The sequence below is a fragment of the Brachypodium distachyon genome, chromosome 5 (genome assembly GCF_000005505.3).
Source record: "Brachypodium distachyon strain Bd21 chromosome 5, Brachypodium_distachyon_v3.0, whole genome shotgun sequence".
Classification (NCBI taxonomy): Eukaryota; Viridiplantae; Streptophyta; class Magnoliopsida; order Poales; family Poaceae; genus Brachypodium; species Brachypodium distachyon.
In genome coordinates this window covers 5128590-5146983 of record NC_016135.3, presented here as the reverse complement: position 1 = coordinate 5146983, position 18394 = coordinate 5128590, and the positions used below count along the sequence as shown (strand labels likewise).

Below are 18394 nucleotides of genomic sequence, written 5' to 3'. Positions count from 1 at the left end.
TGTATTTCAAATATATGTGCTGTGTATTTTCTGTGTACAAATGCTGTGTATTTTCTGTGGTTTTAATTATTTTTTAATTACTGAAAATGTATCAGTGTCGGTCGCTCGCCCGACACTGATGGGGCAAAGCGACCGTTACTGATGTACCTATCATCAGTGGCGGGCGCGGAAACGTGACCGTCACTGATGATGGGTATCATCAGTGGGTATCATCAGTGACGGTCGGGCCGCCCGCCCCTGATGATTGGTACATCAGTAACGGTCGCTGCGACCGTTACTGATGATACCCATCATTACCGGCAGGAAGTTAGTAACGTCGGTCCCGCCTGTTATTGATGCTGTTTTTTAACCGTTACTGATAAATTTTTCTGTAGTAGTGATGAGAAGAGAAAGAGGGAAGCACGAGGAATGCGGCGGTGATGGCTGCCGTAGCCAGCGTGGGAGGCTGAGAAAAAAAAACTCCCAGCCTCTTTTGTTACCAACGATCTCATACGCAACATGGTAAATTGAAAAATCTAAGAATTTTTATCTTGTCAGCTTGTTGGATTAAGTTTGTAACCATATGTTTTGTTTCTTTCTAAACACTCTTTTGCACTGCATTTCATAGATAATTTTCTATCGAATCAAATCTCTTGGATTTTTTTTTCCATAGTGCATTCAGACAACCAATATTTGCAACAAAATCCTGGCTGATACTTCAAGCAGCCAATTAATATTCAATGTAATCCGCATCTCTGTCCTCAGTCTATTTCTTTCAGTTTGTCAAATAGACAGGCTACGAGATGCACTTGAGCAGTTACATAATTACCTTCTTCCCAATAGTGAATCAATAACACTGACGAAATATCCGTCAATCATCAAGAGGTTCTAGAAAAGCATCTCTGATAGCAGACAGTTTTGCACAAACATACTGCATTCCAGGCCTGTCCTTTGGAGAGTCCATGCTACATGACAGCCCAAGAGCAACCAACGGTATAATATATCTCTGCATCCATACTTCTGTACACCATTGGTGCTCCTCATGCGCCATATGAGGGTCTAGAATCTCTGCAACTCTGTCTGGGAACATGGATTCAGAGAACATGTGAAGGCTAAGTCCATCAACGAACATATCATCAGTTGGTCGTTTCCCCGTAAGCAACTCCAGTAGGAGCACTCCAAAACTATACACGTCACCTCCGACGGAGAGCTTACAGCCTATCCCGTACTCTGGAGAAGCGAAGAAATGAACTTAAATACGATAAACCATGTAAAAGTATACGAAGAAAAACATTTTGTACATGTGAAACAATACTATACGCACAAGATGAAATGTATTTAAGTGGAGATGGGAAAGGTGAACTCACCAGGTGCAATGTGTCCAATCGTTCCTCCGATATCAACCAGGCTTTTGCGGGTAAGTAGACCAGGCAACAGAAATTTTGCTGAGCCAAAGTCTCCGAGCCGTGCAGTCATGTCATCGTCCAAAAGGATATTGTTTGGCTTCAAATCGCAATGGATCAACTGGGGCGTCAATTGGTTGTGGACATAATCAAGAGCAGAAGCCACATCTGTTGCTATACATATCCTCAGGCCAAAGTCTTGGGATCCCGTTGTGTTGCTCAGGGTGCGACCACCTCTCAAGGCTGCCATTAACCATGAACTTGAAGATTAGTGCTTTGAACTCTTGGTTTTGTGAATCCAATGTGGAGCATAGGGTCACTGGTCGCATTATATTGCGATGTCGGGTGCTCCGTATCACCTCACACTCAATAAAGTAACTATCATATCCACCAGGCTCATTCAAGTTGAATACTTTGATGGCGACTAGGCTCCTGTCTGACTTGAACCTACCGACATAAACTGATCCGGTACTGGTTGAGCTGATTGTATGAACCGAACAAAACCAGTTAGTGGCCTTCAGAATGTCACCATACGATATCTTCTTCAGCGTCTCCTTGTGGCTAGGAAATGCATGCACTTCTCTTCTCTTCCGGTTGGCAACAAAACATAACACATTGAGAATCTTATTGCAACTTGGAAATGTGAGTTGCACCCTTCTTTTCCAAATAGCTACAACCAAACATGCCAATAAGGAACCAGCAAAGCACGATTCAATCCCGCATTCAATTTCAAGTTTTCGTCGCTAATTCCACGCGAACTCCGGCGAGCTACCACCTCGTCCCAAATTAACCCGAGCCACCAACTCCGCTAGATCCCTCTAGAACCCTGTAACACAATCCACCACATCCAAGCCTTAGGTAACCTCTGTTTCGCTGAATACCATCAACTCCAGCGAATTTCATCTTCTCCGGTGAGCTTTCTTGTTCTGTTTTTTGAGCTGCAGTCTGTATTGATTAGACTAATTCTGTAGCTTGTAGATTATCAACCGTATATCCTATTTAGCCGATTCTTTCTGCTATGCTTAGATCACGTCTTGATCTTCAGATTAGGTCTGTTTTCACGCCCCGTCTGGATTATCTTCAGTAGTTAATCTTTATCTGAAGTTGCTATTCACAGCATCCTGCTTCTGGACTAGCCGTGTTTCGAAATTCTTGTAGAATATTCCCTAAATCCGTTTGGTCTCAAACCTTCTGCAGATTATCTACTACATCATGTTATACACATCAGTGCACTTCTTGCACAAGTTCTGTATCATCTACCCTAGTGCATCCTCAACCGAAGTTGCTATCTGTTAACACTATCACATGCTATCTGTTAACAAGGTCTCATTGATTAGCTGTATTCCGAAGCCCTATCTTTTGATCCATTGCTCCAAATTAGATGATTCTTTCTATTTTGACAATAATCCATCAAAACCTACTTTATGGACACCTTTGTACACATTTTCATGTCCATATACAGTATCCCATGATCCATGGAAGTTTGTATCTGTTAACAGCCAGAACATCATCGTTTCAACTCCAATTCAATCCTAGCCTTTGTATCGATTTCTAATCCAAGTTTCTTATTTCTAATCCGAATTTCCTTTGCGTCTATCGCATGTTATGATCTGATCAAACATGTCCCATGTCTACAACTCATTTAGATTAGTTTTCTTTTCTCTATTTTGTCCCAACAACTTAGAGATTCTTTTCTAATCTTATTATCATAAACCCTAGGTTCTTTATCTATCTTTTCTAGGTTTGGGTATCACTAAAGTATTTGTATAAATATATTTTGAACCATAAATTGCATCATGAGGTTTATGTCATAACTAGCCTTTGCATGTTAATAACCAACAACCAATAAAATTAACTCTCATATAGCTTAATCAATTTGCATTGATAAATTAAATGAATAGTTGTGTTCGCATTGCATGGATGAACTTAATGCATAGAAATTAATTACTTTAACTAAATAACAGTAGCATAGCATGCTAGAACAACAATTAACTTTGCTTTTTATTATCTATCATGTTCACCTAGGATGCATAGTTTGCATGATAGCTTTGTCATATTGTTGCATATCTTGCCATAATTTAGTTGGATCGTGAGATGTGCATTGTTCATGTTTTAATAAATAAAACATGTGGGATATTAAGGGCTTGGTATTTACTCCTTAGTTATAAAACCTATCAAACTATTTCATCCTTTCCGAAAAACCCGATACTATGCTTTAGTAATAAAGATAATCATTGATTATCACTTTTGGTTCTTCATTTGGATTTATTTGGAGTTATCGAACAATGTGGTTATTGTTGTTATTTGTTCTTCACGATAGATGATTCGGAGTGCGATTGTATTGAGCGTCGTGAAGAAGAAGTTTGTATCAACACAGGCCCAGGCAAAGTGATACCTTTGATCATCTAGAATCCTATATTTTTGCATATGCTAGTTTGTTCTACCAATTGTAAGAATGCATGTGTAGGTCTTATTCTCTATAAAGTATTTTCAAAATGCGTTTGCAAATTATTAGTTATGACCTATGTAGTATGCCTACGGGTTGTTTGTGATGCCACCAATTACCCTAAGCTATTACTTGTATGATTTTACAAAGTGATTGCTATAATATTGTATCGGGAGGGACCCAAAACTATTTTCAAAGTATTAAATGCTCAGTTTGAGCCGGTATATGTTTTGCAAAAATATTTTCGAAATAAAACCCAAAAATGTTTTCCACTGGGCGGAGTGGTATGTCTGAGACCATTTTTGGTTGTCGACAAGGGCAGCATCCAGTTTGGCTCTGCAGATGCTCAAGATTTTCGGTGGGGACCGCCGTCCAGTATCAAAAAGTTCAAGTCTTTTCCAATGGAACCCAAAAGCTTACCTGTACAACCACTTGCTCTTATGGCTCTGGCTTAGTTGAGTAACTAGCGGGAAACCCTTACTTGGGTATCGTCATTCGGAGAAGGGGCCAATGCGCTCATGTGTGGGGCGGGCGGTGCCAGGATTAAGTATAGGGGGCTTCTAGTGAAAGACTTCGTCACAATCTTTACCTGTTTTGACTTGATGGTATCCACAGAATGAGTTTCTACTCGATGGAAGTATCCACAGAATGAGTCAGGGTTACTATGTGAGCGCAGTTTGACCCAGAATGCATAGTAAAGGAAAGCTTTGTGAGTCATCGAAGCACTGATGACAGATCACAGAGTTAAGTCTCGTGGTGCAGATTCCACTTGACATATTAGTTTTCAAAAACTATTTTCTAAAAAATTCTAGAGTTAGAGTTTTCCAAAGAAAAAGTATTATGAGTATTTCAAAATCCAAAACTGGCTTTTTGCAAAAGAAACCGTACAAGCCTATTTAGGACTTATCCTTAAGCATGTACTTGCATTTCTCCTAACCTCACATGTATCTACTTGCAACTACATTCAATGTACTGACCTGCACCTATCGTGTGCAGATGTTGACGTATGAAGAAAGGTTACGCAGGGTCGCAGGTCTATACTTAACAGGCCTGTGGCGTTGATGGACTCATTGGTGTTCAATTTGATTTTCCGCTATGTATTGATCTGTAGTCTGGATTATTGTTTATCGTTAATAAAAGTACATGTGTTTTGGTATTTCATCTTGGACTGTGTGTACTAGCTATTGATCCAGGGACTAGTACAAAATACACAGAGATTCCGGATCCTTACGGGTCTGGGTCGCCATATGTCCAGAGTTTACAGGATTAAGAACTGCAAGCTTGGGGAGGTTATGTTGTGTGGAGTATTTTTCAAGGATTTTTATACCTGAAGGAATGGACCTGTAGAGTATGCTTGACTAGGTTGACTTTATTTAATGCAGGATGGCCGGTAATTCTAACGTGAACGTGAGGCAAAGGTAAGAAAAATCAGAAGAATGAGACAATCTGACAAGAGGTGTAATTCGATACGACCCCCCTGGCGTAAGTCATCGGGTTTCCAGGGCCCCGCGATTTAAGTCAAGCCCCTATAGGTATGGCCCGTCATAAGCCCATATCCAAGCCCTGTATAACCCCGTAGTCGCGTACGTATTCACATTGTGTAGTTGCAAGACCATCTTCAGGAAGAAGAAGCGGAAGACTGCAGTTTTAACATGAATATTGAACTTGACGAAGATCGGCGTGGTAGATACCGTCAGATAATGGAGATGTTTTTCTATTCGGAAGATGTTGCTTACAGTTTCTACAACAAGTATGCTAAAGAAAATGGATTCAGCTTAACAAGAGACAAGGTGAAACGAACCAAGAATGCTCCCGGACAAGTACGCTTAAGTTGTTTTGTCTGTTCGAGGGAAGGAAAACGTCATAAGAGGTACTTTGCCAACCTGGGAGGCCGCTCGCAAAGGCTAAGGGGCTGAATCTCGATGCAACTGCAAAGCACATCTCGTTGTGAAGCTTGACGGTCAGCATGGAGTTTGGGTTGTTGCAAGGTTTGACGACCTCCACAACCATATATTGGCCAAAGCGGATGAAGTCCCATTTCTTCGGTCACATAGGAAAATCAAAGATTTTCATAAAGTAGAAATTTTAGCATTGGGAGCTACTGGGGTCAGAAAGCACATGATCATGAGTAGCTTCATAAGCAAATACAGGAGATATAGCCAAGTGGGATTCGTGAGACGGGACGCGTATAACATGTGTGCCAGAGAGAAGAGAAAGCTGATTGCGAATGGCGACGCATCCACCTCACTCGGCATTATGCTCAGCAGGAGGGACAATGATCCTGATTTTTTTTTCGAGTACCAGGAAGATGAGATGGGATGTCTGCGAAGCATGTTCTGGTGTGATTCGCAGTCATGTCAGGACTATCAGGATTTCGGCGACGTCGTCGTGTTTGACAGTACCTACAAGATGAATCGGTATGGCATGCCATTCATTCCCTTTGTTGGTCTGAACAATCACCGTAAGACCATAGTTTTTGGGTGCGCCATCGTTTCAGACGAGACTGAAGAAACGTACGCATGGCTGCTCCAAACATTCTTGAGAGCCTTGTGTCAGAAGAAACTAAAGGTTGTGATCACTGATGGTGACGCTTCTATGATCAGGGCTATTGGGGCTGTCCTCACAGGCGTATGGCACCGTCTATGTTCTTGGCTTATAGAGAAAAACATGAAGAAGCACCTTAGTTTCAAATCAACAAAACAGTTCCGGTCTCTCTTATACTACACCACTTCAGAAGACACATTCAAAGACAGGTGGAACGCGTTTGTTCAGAAATGGCGGATAGATAGAACAGAACCATGGCTGAGGAGGATGTACAGAAAGAAAAGACTGTGGGCTGCGGCCTATCTCTCGGGAGGATGTTTTCTAGGTATGAAAAGCAATCAGAGAAGTGAAAGTCTGAACTCATGCCTCCACCTTCACCTTGACTTCGGAATGACTCTCGTCGATTTGATAGTGCACTATGAGAACGCAATTGTTCGTATCCGCGAGGTAGAGGCAAGTGATGACTGCAGCTGTTCTCAGACACTAGCTGTGGCAGTTACAAACTGTAAGGCGATCGAGGTAGCTGCTTCACGTGTGTTCACTCCGGCAAAATTTTATATGGTGCAGAAAGATCTCAAGAATATTGGCGGCCTACAAGTGTTTGATGTACACGACGGAGATCCTCGCCGTTTCATCGTTGGATGGAAAAACAACAACAGGTACAGGTTCGCCGTGGACTACACACCTGGAAGATCTGAAGAAACTATCAAGTGCAGCTGTCGTAGGATGGCTCGTAAGGGTCTCCCTTGCAAGCATATCCTCTACATACTAAAGGTATTGTAATTGGAAGAAATTCCTCAGTGTTGTGTTCTTCCACGCTTCTCGAAAAGGGCTAGGCATGGAGTGCCCGTGAGGCGAAACAGCGATCTGTTTGCATGGGGATGGTCCGGAGCAGGGGAGCGGAAATGATACAGTGAGCTTAGCGTATTAGGCTCAGAGGCTTTCCACGTCGCGTGCAATGATCGGGTCCTGTTCGGTGAGATGAAAGGATTCTTGAAGAACATGATATCGAAGAAACAAGCTGGGGTCAACAGATTCTTCGACGAAGAAGATGGTAAGAAAACAGAAATCACACACCCATTGATTGGCGATCCCGTCAAAGTTTGTACAAAAGGAGCGCCCAAGCAGAAGACTAAATTTCGGCCCGGTCAGAACTCGCCCGTAACGAAAAATGGCCAGCCACTAGCATACGACGAGCGAACAAAACTGCAGGTGTGCAGCGCCTGCAATCTTCCAGGCCATAACATAAGCAGCAAAGTTTGCAAACTACATCCGTCGTAAGGGCCTTCAGACATCACTAATCGTCAATACATTTTGTACTGAATTATTTTGTTGCTGAATTTTTGCCGTATCTTTTTGTGCAGCAAGGCGGATGGGAACTAAAAGGGCAGTGCCGGCGTTCATCTTTAAAAATAAATAATTCAACGATGTATATTTTATGAACTTTATTGTACTCTTATATTTCGAGTGGTAATTTAGACTGTCATGAGCGGATAAGAATTTAGCATAATGTAGCATACTTAGTTAATTGGGGCGCCATTTTATGCCGGTCAGGCCTCCCCTAAACTGGCGAGTGGACTAAACGACGCCATCTCCCTCATCGCGGCCCAAACACGCGCGGCCCGCTGGCGCGCAGCGCGTGCGTCCTTTCCCTCGCAAGCGCGGCCCACAAGCGCACGTGCAGGGAGATGCCGTCGTTTAGTCCAACCTCGCCAGTTTAGGGGCGGCATGACCGGCATAAAAGGGTTCGTCATCACGAACGCGTTACGATCAGTGCCGTCGATTGCAGTTTAAATCGGCTATGCAGTTTACGTAAAGAAAAATAAATTAAATCAAAATTAAACTATTTATTCGCCGACGCGGCCATTTTTTTTTATTTCATATATGTTTAAATCTCTGAGCGACATTTAAACGGCAATGGAAATAGGAATTTAAACGGTAATGGAAATGGAAATACGAATTTCATTGAAACATTTTAGATTTATTACATGTTCGAACGAAATTACTAATCTAGGAAACTCCAACTAAAGTCATTGTCATCGCTGCCGTCGCAGACCGGCTCGTCCTTCACCGGGACGAACCCGGCACTGCTACTGGCGCCTCTGCTGCCGCCGTGTCCCGCCGACAGTATCTGCTCCCAGTCGCGCGCCGACCAGGCGAGCGCCTCTTCCTCGGTCATCCGAGGCGGCTCCACCGCCGAGAGCACCATGGCTGTCTGGTAGCCCTGGAACTCCTCGGGATCCCCGGGAGCCGCCAACGACGTCTGCACGCCACACTCCTGCGCCCACCACGGAGCCGGCTCCTCCTGGGTGGGAGCGCCGGGCGACGGCGGCGGCGGCGGCCCGTCGCGGATGATGATGCCGTGGGCCGGGCGCGCCGCAGGCCGCTTCTTCACAGCCATCTTCTTGCGGCGCGGGGAGAGGCCTCCGGACCTCGGCTGCGGCGAAGGGGGGGTCGGGGAGAGCATCGGGTAGGGGCGCGCCGATGTCGAGGTGGTCGAGGACGGCGGCGAGCGTGCGGCCGGGCACGCCCCACCAAGCCCTGCGCCCGACGATGTTGTGCCGTCCAGACGAGGGGTTGGCGGTGTCGAACTGGGCGAGCTCGGCCGCCCGCTCGCCCTGGAACAGCGCCTCCCAGTACGCCGTGTTGTCGGCGGCTTACCGGGGGGATGGGCGACGTCGGCGCACCACCGAGGGCTCCCGACGGGCGGCGCCGGTGGGACCCCCACCCCGCCGACGCTGAGATGCCATCCCGCAGGGAGGCGCGTGTCCGGCGGCGTCAGGTAGCCGGCCTGGTACAGCACCACTGCCTGCTCGGACAGCCGCGTGTGCGGGAAAAACCCGTTCGCCGCTGCGTCGCCGCTGCCGAACATGGTCGCGAGGGAGAGACAGGCGAGAGGAAGAGAGAGGCGCGAGGGAGAGATAGAAGCGAGATGGCGGTGTGGGGATCAGCGAGAGAGGCGGGGGGTTTATAACGGCGAGGGAGGCGACTGGTTGGGGAGACGAGAGGGCTGGTGGGCGCAATAACGCCGGCGGGGGGGCGCAATAACGCCGGCATGGGAAACATGTGACGGGATGGCTCGCTGGGCGTCTGGAACCCTCGAGGCGACTGGCAGGGCAGCTGCGTGGGAAACCGGCGCAGACCACGACCGATTTAACTCGCCCACCGACCGCGCGGTTATAGGGTATGTGATTGCATGCATGCAAAAACGTACGTACCCTTTTGTCTTCCTTTTGTCTTTTCATTTGCAAATTTTATAATTTTCCACGGTTTTTACGAGTTTGGTCAGAATTCGGCGGCTTTGGCTGTTTTCGTATCCGAATTTTTTCGTACGCTAGCATGGAAATCAAATTTGTTCCGATTCCGAGAATGTCGAAAAATCGGACCACCCTTCCCAAACGACCTCTCGGAAGCAACTCTGTTTTTTCGACCCTCTCCGAATGTCATCGTTTTTTTACGCGGAATCTAGGACACCAAAGATGACACTTGAACACGGTTTCCGGATTTTCTCCGAATTTAAATGAATTTAAAATTCAAAAAATATGAAAACATCTTGAAATTGAAAATGCTTTTGCATTAACGCAATACACACTAAATATGGTAAGTGCACCAAATTTTAGAAGATTTGGGTAAAGTCATGAAGTCAAAATCTCAAAATGCATCCATATCTCTATCATCTCTAAGAGGTGTTTCAGAAACAACTCAGAGGCTTGTTGTGATTTCTACATGAAGTGTATTGTGAAATTGTGCATTTAGAAATATAAATATGTGATTAATAAATAACTATATATTGACACTCTTGCAAAGAATTCACAATTTTGTAACATTATTTAATTTGACACATCAAATTTAAATGAATTTGAAATTCAAAAAGTTTGAAAACATCTTCAAATTGAAAATGGTTTTGCATTCACTACACACTGAATATGGTAAGTGCACCAAATTTCACAAGATTTGGATAAAGTCATGAAGTCAAAATCTCAAAATGACTTCATATCTCAAACATCTCTAAGTCGTGTTTTAGAAACAACTCGGAGGCTTCTGGTGTTTTCTACATGAAGTGCATTGTGAAATTGTGCATTAAGAAATATAAATATGTGATTAATAAATCATTATATATTGACACTCTGGCAAAGAATTCACAATTTTCTAACATTATTTAATTTTTTACATCAAATTTAAAGGAATTTGAAATTCAAAAAATATAAGCCAAATTTGAAATTGAAATAATTCAAATGTTGTACGAAATAAAGCAAATTGGGTTATATACAGTATTCCTAAGACCGTACAAAAAATCTTACCTATAGAATATGAGGAAATTTGGTTCAAATTGACCATATCAATTTACAGCCAAATTTGAAAACATATATTACTTATTTTTTTGGTCCTTCTTTATTAAATGAGCCTGTCAAGTATGCTAACCGCCGAGTCACGCGGTCTTCGCGGCGGTTTGCAATGCCAGCGGAATCACGCGTCTTGACGGGCCGCGGTTTCCGCGCCGTTGGCAGTCGCGTCTCCCGACGCTTGGTTGTTACCCCTGCATTAAGGCCCCAACCAACCCCGGAACGCCTCCCTCCCTGTTAAAAGCCGGCCGCGAGCGTAAATCAACGTCTCTACCGGAAATAAACTGCCTCACATCCCCTCTTCCTCTCCCTCCTTTCTTCCCCGGCGAGAACCCATGGATACCACGTCGCCGCCTCCGCCTCCGCCCGCCGCCAAATTCACCCGCCGAAGAATACTGGAAGAAATGAATCGCTTGCCGGATCCAGTCCCCCGCGGGGGACGCCAGACTCGTCCAATTCCGAGGCGCAGAGTCTTCTCGCCCGAGCGTAACCAAGGCAGCCGCGGACTTCAGGGGCGCGTGGAGAGCGTCGGAGAATGCTCCGCGTGAAGCGACGCGGAGAGCACGCCGGCGCGGGAGGCGGCGGATAGTGCCCGCTCGACGCAGCGACGAGCCTCTAGCCCGGAAGACGGAGCCGTCGTGGACAGCGACGGCGCCGACGCGTCCAATTAGTTAAGTATTATTATTTTACAAAGTTTAAAATAAATCCTGTGTAATCTGCTCTGCTCACCGTACGTGGCCGTAACTGCCGGGATATTAATCCTGCTTTTAAATAATTGCAAGTCTTTGTGTATTAGTTATAGTTACTTCGATTTAAATAATTACAATTATTTGTGTATTAGGTCGGTTCAAATACTTGCAAGTGTTTACTTGAAAATACGTGCGTTAAACTGCACCCCAAGTGGCCGTAACTGTGCCGGGATATTATTTCCGCTTTTAATCTTACCCCGTTGGGGTTACGTCGTATTGCCTTAACCACGATTCACGCAATCAGACGAGGTAAAATGCCAGCGAGCCGACGGCTAACCCCCAAAAAGGAAGAGGCCCTGATATTGATTTTTTGAGTTTGGCCGAACCCTTTTATGCCGGTGACGGCGCCTCTAAACGGGCGAGGTGGGACTAAAACACCCCCTCTCTGGGCTGAGACGAGGTAAAATGCGAGCGTCACGGCCCAAAAGCGTCCGCGCACTATCGCTTGCGCCAGGGGAAAGGGTGTTTTAGTCCCACCTCGCCCGTTTAGAGGCGCCGTCACCGGCATAAAAGGGTTCAGCCACCGTCACAAATCAATAGTACTGGCTCTTCCTCTGTTGCATCTCCTTCAGCTAGTACCTTCTGATACCTTGAGCGCTAATGCTTAAGCACCTCAGTGGGTACTAGGTGAGGGTGGTGCGCCTATGGGGGAGGCCACTCTTTTTTTGGTTAGCAGTAGGCTCCACGCATGACAGGGTAAAACATTAGTTTTATGCATTCAACTGCATTTATTTCGGCAACGGGGTTTCCCATAACATAGCAATTACACAACAAATAGAACAACACTTATGACATGATTCGGATAACATCGGTTCAATGAACACCACATTCATGCAACCAACTTAACGATACTTATGTTCTTCAATCAAACTACTAAACTGTTTCAAACCACCACAATTCAGTAATAGCAAATAAAATACGACAAAAACTTTATGGTTCGATTCTCACTTCCTCCTCTTCCTCGCCTTCTTCTTTGGAAGGCTCGGCGTCCGCATCCACCTCCTGGGCTTCGAGCTTCCTTAAGAACACGCCGAACGCCTTATGTTTTTCCACAATGTGAGGCGCATTCTTAGACACACACCCAGTGTCTTCGGCATGCTGCACCATGCTTTTGAAGTCATTTGCGAACATCCTCTTGTAACGGTATTCGTACGCACCATATTCCAGTGCATTGAGGACGTGACGGCTTTTCGCATGAATCCATTCCTCCTCACTGCCGACACCCGAATCCTTTTTTTGCATAACATCAACAAGCATATGTTACTATTGAAGATCGGCGTTACACAAAAATTAATTCACGACGGATACTTGAAAATAATTGCCAAAAAAAAAAGTTCGGCCTCCCTATAGGCGCACCTAGTATCCACTGAGGTGCTTAAGCATCAGAGCTGAAGGTCTCAGAAGGTACTAGCTGAAGGCTATGCAACAGACTAAGAGCCGCTGCTATTGATTTGTTAGGGTGGCCGAAGCCTTTAATGCCGGTGACGGCGCCTCTAAACGGCCGAGGTGGGACTAAACCACCCCCTCCCCTAATTTGTACTTTAGATTTGTGCACGGAGATTCGTGGGCTTGTTTTTTTTCCTCTGGCCGGGCTAGTATGCGGCCTGTGTTCTGTTTGGGCTTCGAAGCCACGTTTGTTCTGGGCTTTTCGTCGGGCCTCGGAGGAGGGCGGGCGGGCGGGCGGGGGTGTTGATTGACAGGGAGGACGTGTTGTTTCCTTTTTTTTATCTCGCTTTCCAGTTTGGGGACGGGGTGCGGGAAGAGAGAGAGTCGTCGCCGGAGTTCCTTGCGCCTGTCTTGCCAGATTGCTCCGCCAGCTCCTCATCGTGGTAAAGTTTCTTCCGCCCCAGCACCGCTCTGTCTGTGCAGGAACGTGTGTCTAGGGTTTGGTCCTTTTTTTTGCATCTTTGATTCGATCGAGGGGTCGTTAGATCGCGGGTTGCTTTGTTTGATTACTATATACTGTTGCAGATGCCACCCTACATAAGATATACACGCCGTTTTTAGATCGCCGTATCACGGGTGTCGCACCAGTGGCACCCGGGGTACCACCGCTGCGCGACGCGTGGGCCCCGTTCCCGAGTTCCCGGGAAGGTTTCATCCCGAGCAGCGTCTATGAGCAGCCCGGCAAGCTACCAGCGCGGAAGGGGCTAGCGGGGCTTCAGGGAATATTCCCGCCTGGGCACCTCCCGGGAAGCTGCTTCCCGGGGGAGGTTCCCGGGTGCGTTAGGCCCGGGCGCTTCCCGGGGATCGACTTACCGGGACAGGGGGTTCCTGGGCGCATACCCCCGCCTCAAGCATGGGGCCCAGTAACCAGATCAACAGCGCCACTCGGGCGCGTGGCGGGCGTGGGATGCGCGGCCCCACTAGGGCAAGGAGTAAGGCGCATGGCTCATTAAATGAGCCGACCGGTGGGGCGTTACCCGTCCGATCAAAAGAACAGTGGCTGTCCAATCCTACTCTAGGGTTTTAGACCCCTAGCGGCGGAGGTGGCATCCATGCGCGCCACCAGCTCACCGAGGGGAGTTGTATGCCTCCGCGCTCGACACTTGTAGCCCATGCACCATGGCACCTGTGGCATCCCATTGAGTATAAAAGGAGGACCCTCGCCCACGGTCAAGGGGTTCGGAAGAAGTTCGGGTTTTGGTTCGTTCGGCTCAGTTGGACTCGCTGTTGACTCAAGTAGACGGTAGGGTTCGGCTGAGTTCGACCAGCTCACAGTTAGCCACCAGCACTAGCAAAGAATAGTAAGGAGCATCTAGCCAAAGCAAGAGGGTACTCGGGAACTCACCCAGCAACCTGTAAGCACTTTATTTTAAACAAATACCAACTCAGACAAGCAGGACGTAGGGTTTTACACCTTCGGGTGGCCCGAACCTGGGTAAAAACCGTGCGTGTGTTTGTTCTTGGATTAACGCGCACTCTCAGTACTTCATTTCGCCGGCCCCGCAGGGCCCCATCGGCCGTGCCGGCGATCGCAGGGGCGAACCCCGACACCCCTACCAAACCTAAAAGGGGGCCGTGACCGCACGCCCCCAGTGTCGGAGCACCGTGCGACGACATCTGGCGCGCTAGGTAGGGGGCGTGGGAGAAAGAGCCTGCCGGTGGTCGCCGGCAACATCTTTCGCATCGACGTCGGCCTCGCTTTCTTCACCGACGGAACTAGTCAACATGCCCCCCAAGCGGGCTGGTGATCCTCGTACAGACCCGCGTGAAGCCCTAGCGGCGCACACGCGGTCGCATGACATGCGGCCCGAGTCGGGGGCTAAGGAGAACCCCGAGCCCTCGAGGGTGCAGCAAACGCAGCTGGTTCCCCTGCCTCCTCGGCCGTCTGCCGACAATCGGCCGAGGGGACCGGCTGCTCCTAGTGCCGGGGCCAGTCGCTCGAGCACGCACGGTGCCGCCCGCGCTAGGTAGCGGGTTGTGTCGCGGGCCAAGGATGCTCCGCGACAGCGGCACCAGGAGCACACCGCGTCGCGGGCAACCCCTGGAGGTTCGCACCCTGCGCACCCAGAGGCGTCCGGGGCCAGAGCGGGAAGCAGCCGCTCGGGAAACCGGATGCCCCCCGCACGAACCTCGGCGGAAGCCATCATCGCCGCGCGCGTCATTGTGTGGTACGAGCCGCAGCAGGGCACGCCGGTGCACGAGACGTGGGGCGAGGAGTTGGAAGCGCTTCTCGCCCTGGCCGCCCAGCAGCCGCAAGGCGAGGGCGCCCCGGTAGGCTCCGGCTGCGCGATGCGCGCGGCATCTTGAATGCCCGCCAGTAAGAGGATTTGCGCCCGCGCTTGGAGCACCGGCGCAGGCGCGAGGTAGAGCGCCAGCGCCCACAGGAGCAGGAAGATGCTCCCATGGGCCCCGAGGACGGTTGCACCGCGTTCACATGTGAGCTGCGGCGGGTGACGTGGCCCCATAAGTTCCGAGCGCCCGCGCTCGGTACGTACGACGGGACCGCCAACCCCAAGGATTTTCTCCTGACCTACACGCTGGGCATGCATGCCATCGGCACCGACGATAAGGTCAGGGCAAACTGGTTCCCGATGGTCCTGAAAGGATCAGCGCGAACCTGGTTGCTCCACCTGCCCGCCGGGTCCATCGCCACTTGGGCGGACTTGCGCGAGCAGTTCGTGAGCGTGTTCCAGGGTGGCTATAAGCGCCCGGGAACCATGGCGGAGCTGCACACTATCGTGCAGAAACCGGGAGAGACATTGCGGGCCTTCGTCAACCGCTTCTCCAACCTCTCCTATTCCATCCCAGAGGCGGAGGCGACCGCCATCATCAACAACTTCGCCATCAACGTTCGTGATCCCAAGATGCACGAGAAGCTGAGCACGCACTGGATCCGGACGACGCAGGACCTGTATGCCCTAGTGCACAAATGCGCCATGGCCGAGGAAGGGCGCCTAGCGCCCGAGCTAGCAGCTAAGGCTGCCGCGAGCCCTGGCGAGGGCTCGCAGAAGAAGGGTTCCCGCAAGCGCAGCAGGAAGCAAGTTTTCTCGCTGCGGACTCGGGGGCTCCTGTCGCGAGGCCCGCAAAGAAGGCCTCGCCGGGTGGCGGGTCTAGCGGGAAGCCGGGCGACGCGCCCCGCTGCCCCATCCACAGCAACTCCGCCCACGACGCGCAGAACTGCCGCGTTCTGCAGGGGATCAAGCAGCGGCGGGAGCAGCGCCATGAAGAGCGCCGCGCCGCCGCGCCTGCTTCAACTGTGGCGACATCGGGCCTCTCTCTCGAGACTCCCCGAACAACCCCAGGGAGGGGCCAAGGCCTGCCGGCGGCGGAGCCGGCAGGGATGAACCCCAAGGGGGGCGCGGTCAGCCCCACGCTGGGCGGGACCGCCCACCCCGGGGACGCGACAGGGCACGCGTTGAGCAGCAGCGCGAGTCCGACTGTTCTGGCGGCGACGAGCCGGGCTTCCAGGAGCCTCGCGGCGTCGCCTGCATCCATGGGGGAGCTTACACTCTCTCATCCCACGCCGCGGTGAAGCGCCTCACCCGCGACGTGTGCGCGTTGTTGCCGGATGCGGAGCCGCAATAGCCACTGAGGTGGTCGCACGTGCCGATCAGCTTCAGCACCGACGATCACCTAGCACGATAGTTGGGTTCAGGGGTAATACCCTTCGTTGTCTCGCCGATCATTAGCAATATGACGGTGACCAAGGTGCTGGTGGACAACGAAGCGGGGCTTAACCTCTTGTCCGCCAGGCTGGTGGAAAAGCTCTAGCTGCCGATGGAGCAGCTGAAGCCCACCGACCCGTTCCGGGGGATGAACCCCGGGATCGTGCGTCCGCTGGGACGCATCATGCTGCCGGTCACCTTCGGGTCCCGGGAAGCATTTAGGATCGACCACATAGTGTTCGACGTGGTGCATACCCTGTTGCCCTACAACAGGATCTTTGGTCGGCCAGCGCTGATCGAGTTCATGGCGGCCACGCATTGCGCCTATGGCGTGATGAAGATGCCGTCCGTCTATGGAGTCCTCTCCATCAGGTGCGACCTCAAGGACGCGGCCTGGTGCGTTGGCGAAGTCGTCCGGGCCGTTGCTGCAGCTGCCGAGGACGACAGCTTGCCGGGCGATGCCCCGGCCACGAAGAAGGCCCGCGCTACCCCGCAAGAGCTTGCCGGGGGAGGCGCAGGCTCGAGCACACTCCCCGGCAAGGGGCAGGGGCTCCTGGAGGAGGCCGCCAAGGTGAAGAAGCTGCCCCTCCAAGCCGGCAACAAGGAGCGCACCGTTACCGTCGGTGCGAATCTTACTGCCGAATAGGAAAGCGCCCTCATCACCTTCCTCCGGGATAATGCCGACGTGTAAGCTTTGGAATCGTCGAATCTTCCGGGAGTCCCTAGGGAGGTAATTGAGCATCGGCTCGCGGTGCGGCTGCATGCGCACCCCGTCAAGCAGAAGATTCGGCGGCAAGCACAAGAGCGTAAAGATTTCATCAAGCAAGAGGTGGACAAGCTCAAGGCTGCCGGGGCAATCAGGGATGTTCTGTATCCTACTTGGCTGGCTAACCCTGTAGTAGTGCCTAAAGCAGGGAATAAGCTTCGCATGTGTGTGGATTTTACTGATCTTAATCGTGCATGCCCCAAGGATCCCTTCCCTGTACCCCGTATCGACCAAATAGTTGATTCTACCGCTGGTTGTGACTTGCTGAGTTTTCTGGATGCTTTCTCCGGCAACCATCAAATCAAGATGGCGGTCGAGGATGAGGAAAAGACAGCGTTTATCACCCCGGTTGGCTGTTATTGTTATACATGCATGCCTTTCGGGTTGAAGAACGCGGGCTCCATATTTCAGCGCGCCCTGCGCGAATGTTTGGGGCCCTAGCTAGGCCGCAACGTGGAGGCCTACATGGACGACATTGTCATCAAATCGAAGCGTGGGGACTCGCTGATTGATGACCTGTGGGAGACATTTGACAACCTCCGCAGGATCAAGCTCAAGCTGAACCCCGATAAGTGCACCTTCGGTGTCAACTCCGGGCAGCTTCTGGGCTTCTTGGTTTCACACAGGGGGATACAGGCCAACCCGACCAAGATAGAAGCCATCGAGAAGATGGAGGCCCCCCGCAAGGTGAAGGATGTCCAGCGCCTCAACGGCTGTGTTGCCGCGCTGGGATGTTTCATCTCCAGGCTGGGCGAGCGTGCCCTGCCTTTCTTCAGGGTGATGAAGAAGAAGGGTCTAGTCGGCTGGACTCCCAAGGCCGAGGCGGCGTTCCGGGAACTCAAGCAGTACCTGAGGTCGCCGCCCGTCCTCGTCGCCCCCAAGCCGGGCGAGCCGCTGCTACTTTACCTAGCGGCGACTGACCAGGTGGTCAGCTCGGTGCTGGTTGCCGAGAGGGAGGAAGATGTCCCGGGGACTGGGGCTGAGCGGCCCCTAGCAACCGCCTCGGACCCAGGGACAACCCCCGAGTCGGCAACCTCGGCACCGCGGAAGTGG

At 50.2% G+C, this 18394-nt stretch overlaps 2 protein-coding genes and 1 long non-coding RNA gene across 3 annotated transcripts; 1 reads left to right on the top strand and 2 right to left on the bottom strand.

The window, feature by feature from the left end:
• Positions 1-693: 693 nt before the first annotated feature.
• On the bottom strand, positions 694-1669 carry LOC100827855 (probable LRR receptor-like serine/threonine-protein kinase At3g47570). Its single transcript, XM_003581033.4, has 2 exons — positions 1347-1669; positions 694-1209 (listed from the first exon to the last, which is right to left on the bottom strand). The coding sequence occupies exons 1-2, from the start codon at positions 1630-1632 to the stop codon at positions 851-853; spliced, it is 645 nt and encodes a 214-aa protein (XP_003581081.2). The 5' UTR covers positions 1633-1669; the 3' UTR covers positions 694-850.
• Positions 1670-1960: 291 nt separating this feature from the next.
• Positions 1961-5152, top strand: LOC112269436. Its single transcript, XR_002961282.1, has 2 exons — positions 1961-2293; positions 4825-5152. It is a non-coding gene; the product is annotated as an uncharacterized LOC112269436 (long non-coding RNA).
• A 3225-nt stretch (positions 5153-8377) lies between these two features.
• Positions 8378-9244, bottom strand: LOC104585522 (formin-like protein 14). The gene has a single exon (XM_010242444.1). The coding sequence runs from the start codon at positions 9242-9244 to the stop codon at positions 8378-8380; it is 867 nt and encodes a 288-aa protein (XP_010240746.1).
• Between the last annotated feature and the right edge of the window lie 9150 nt (positions 9245-18394).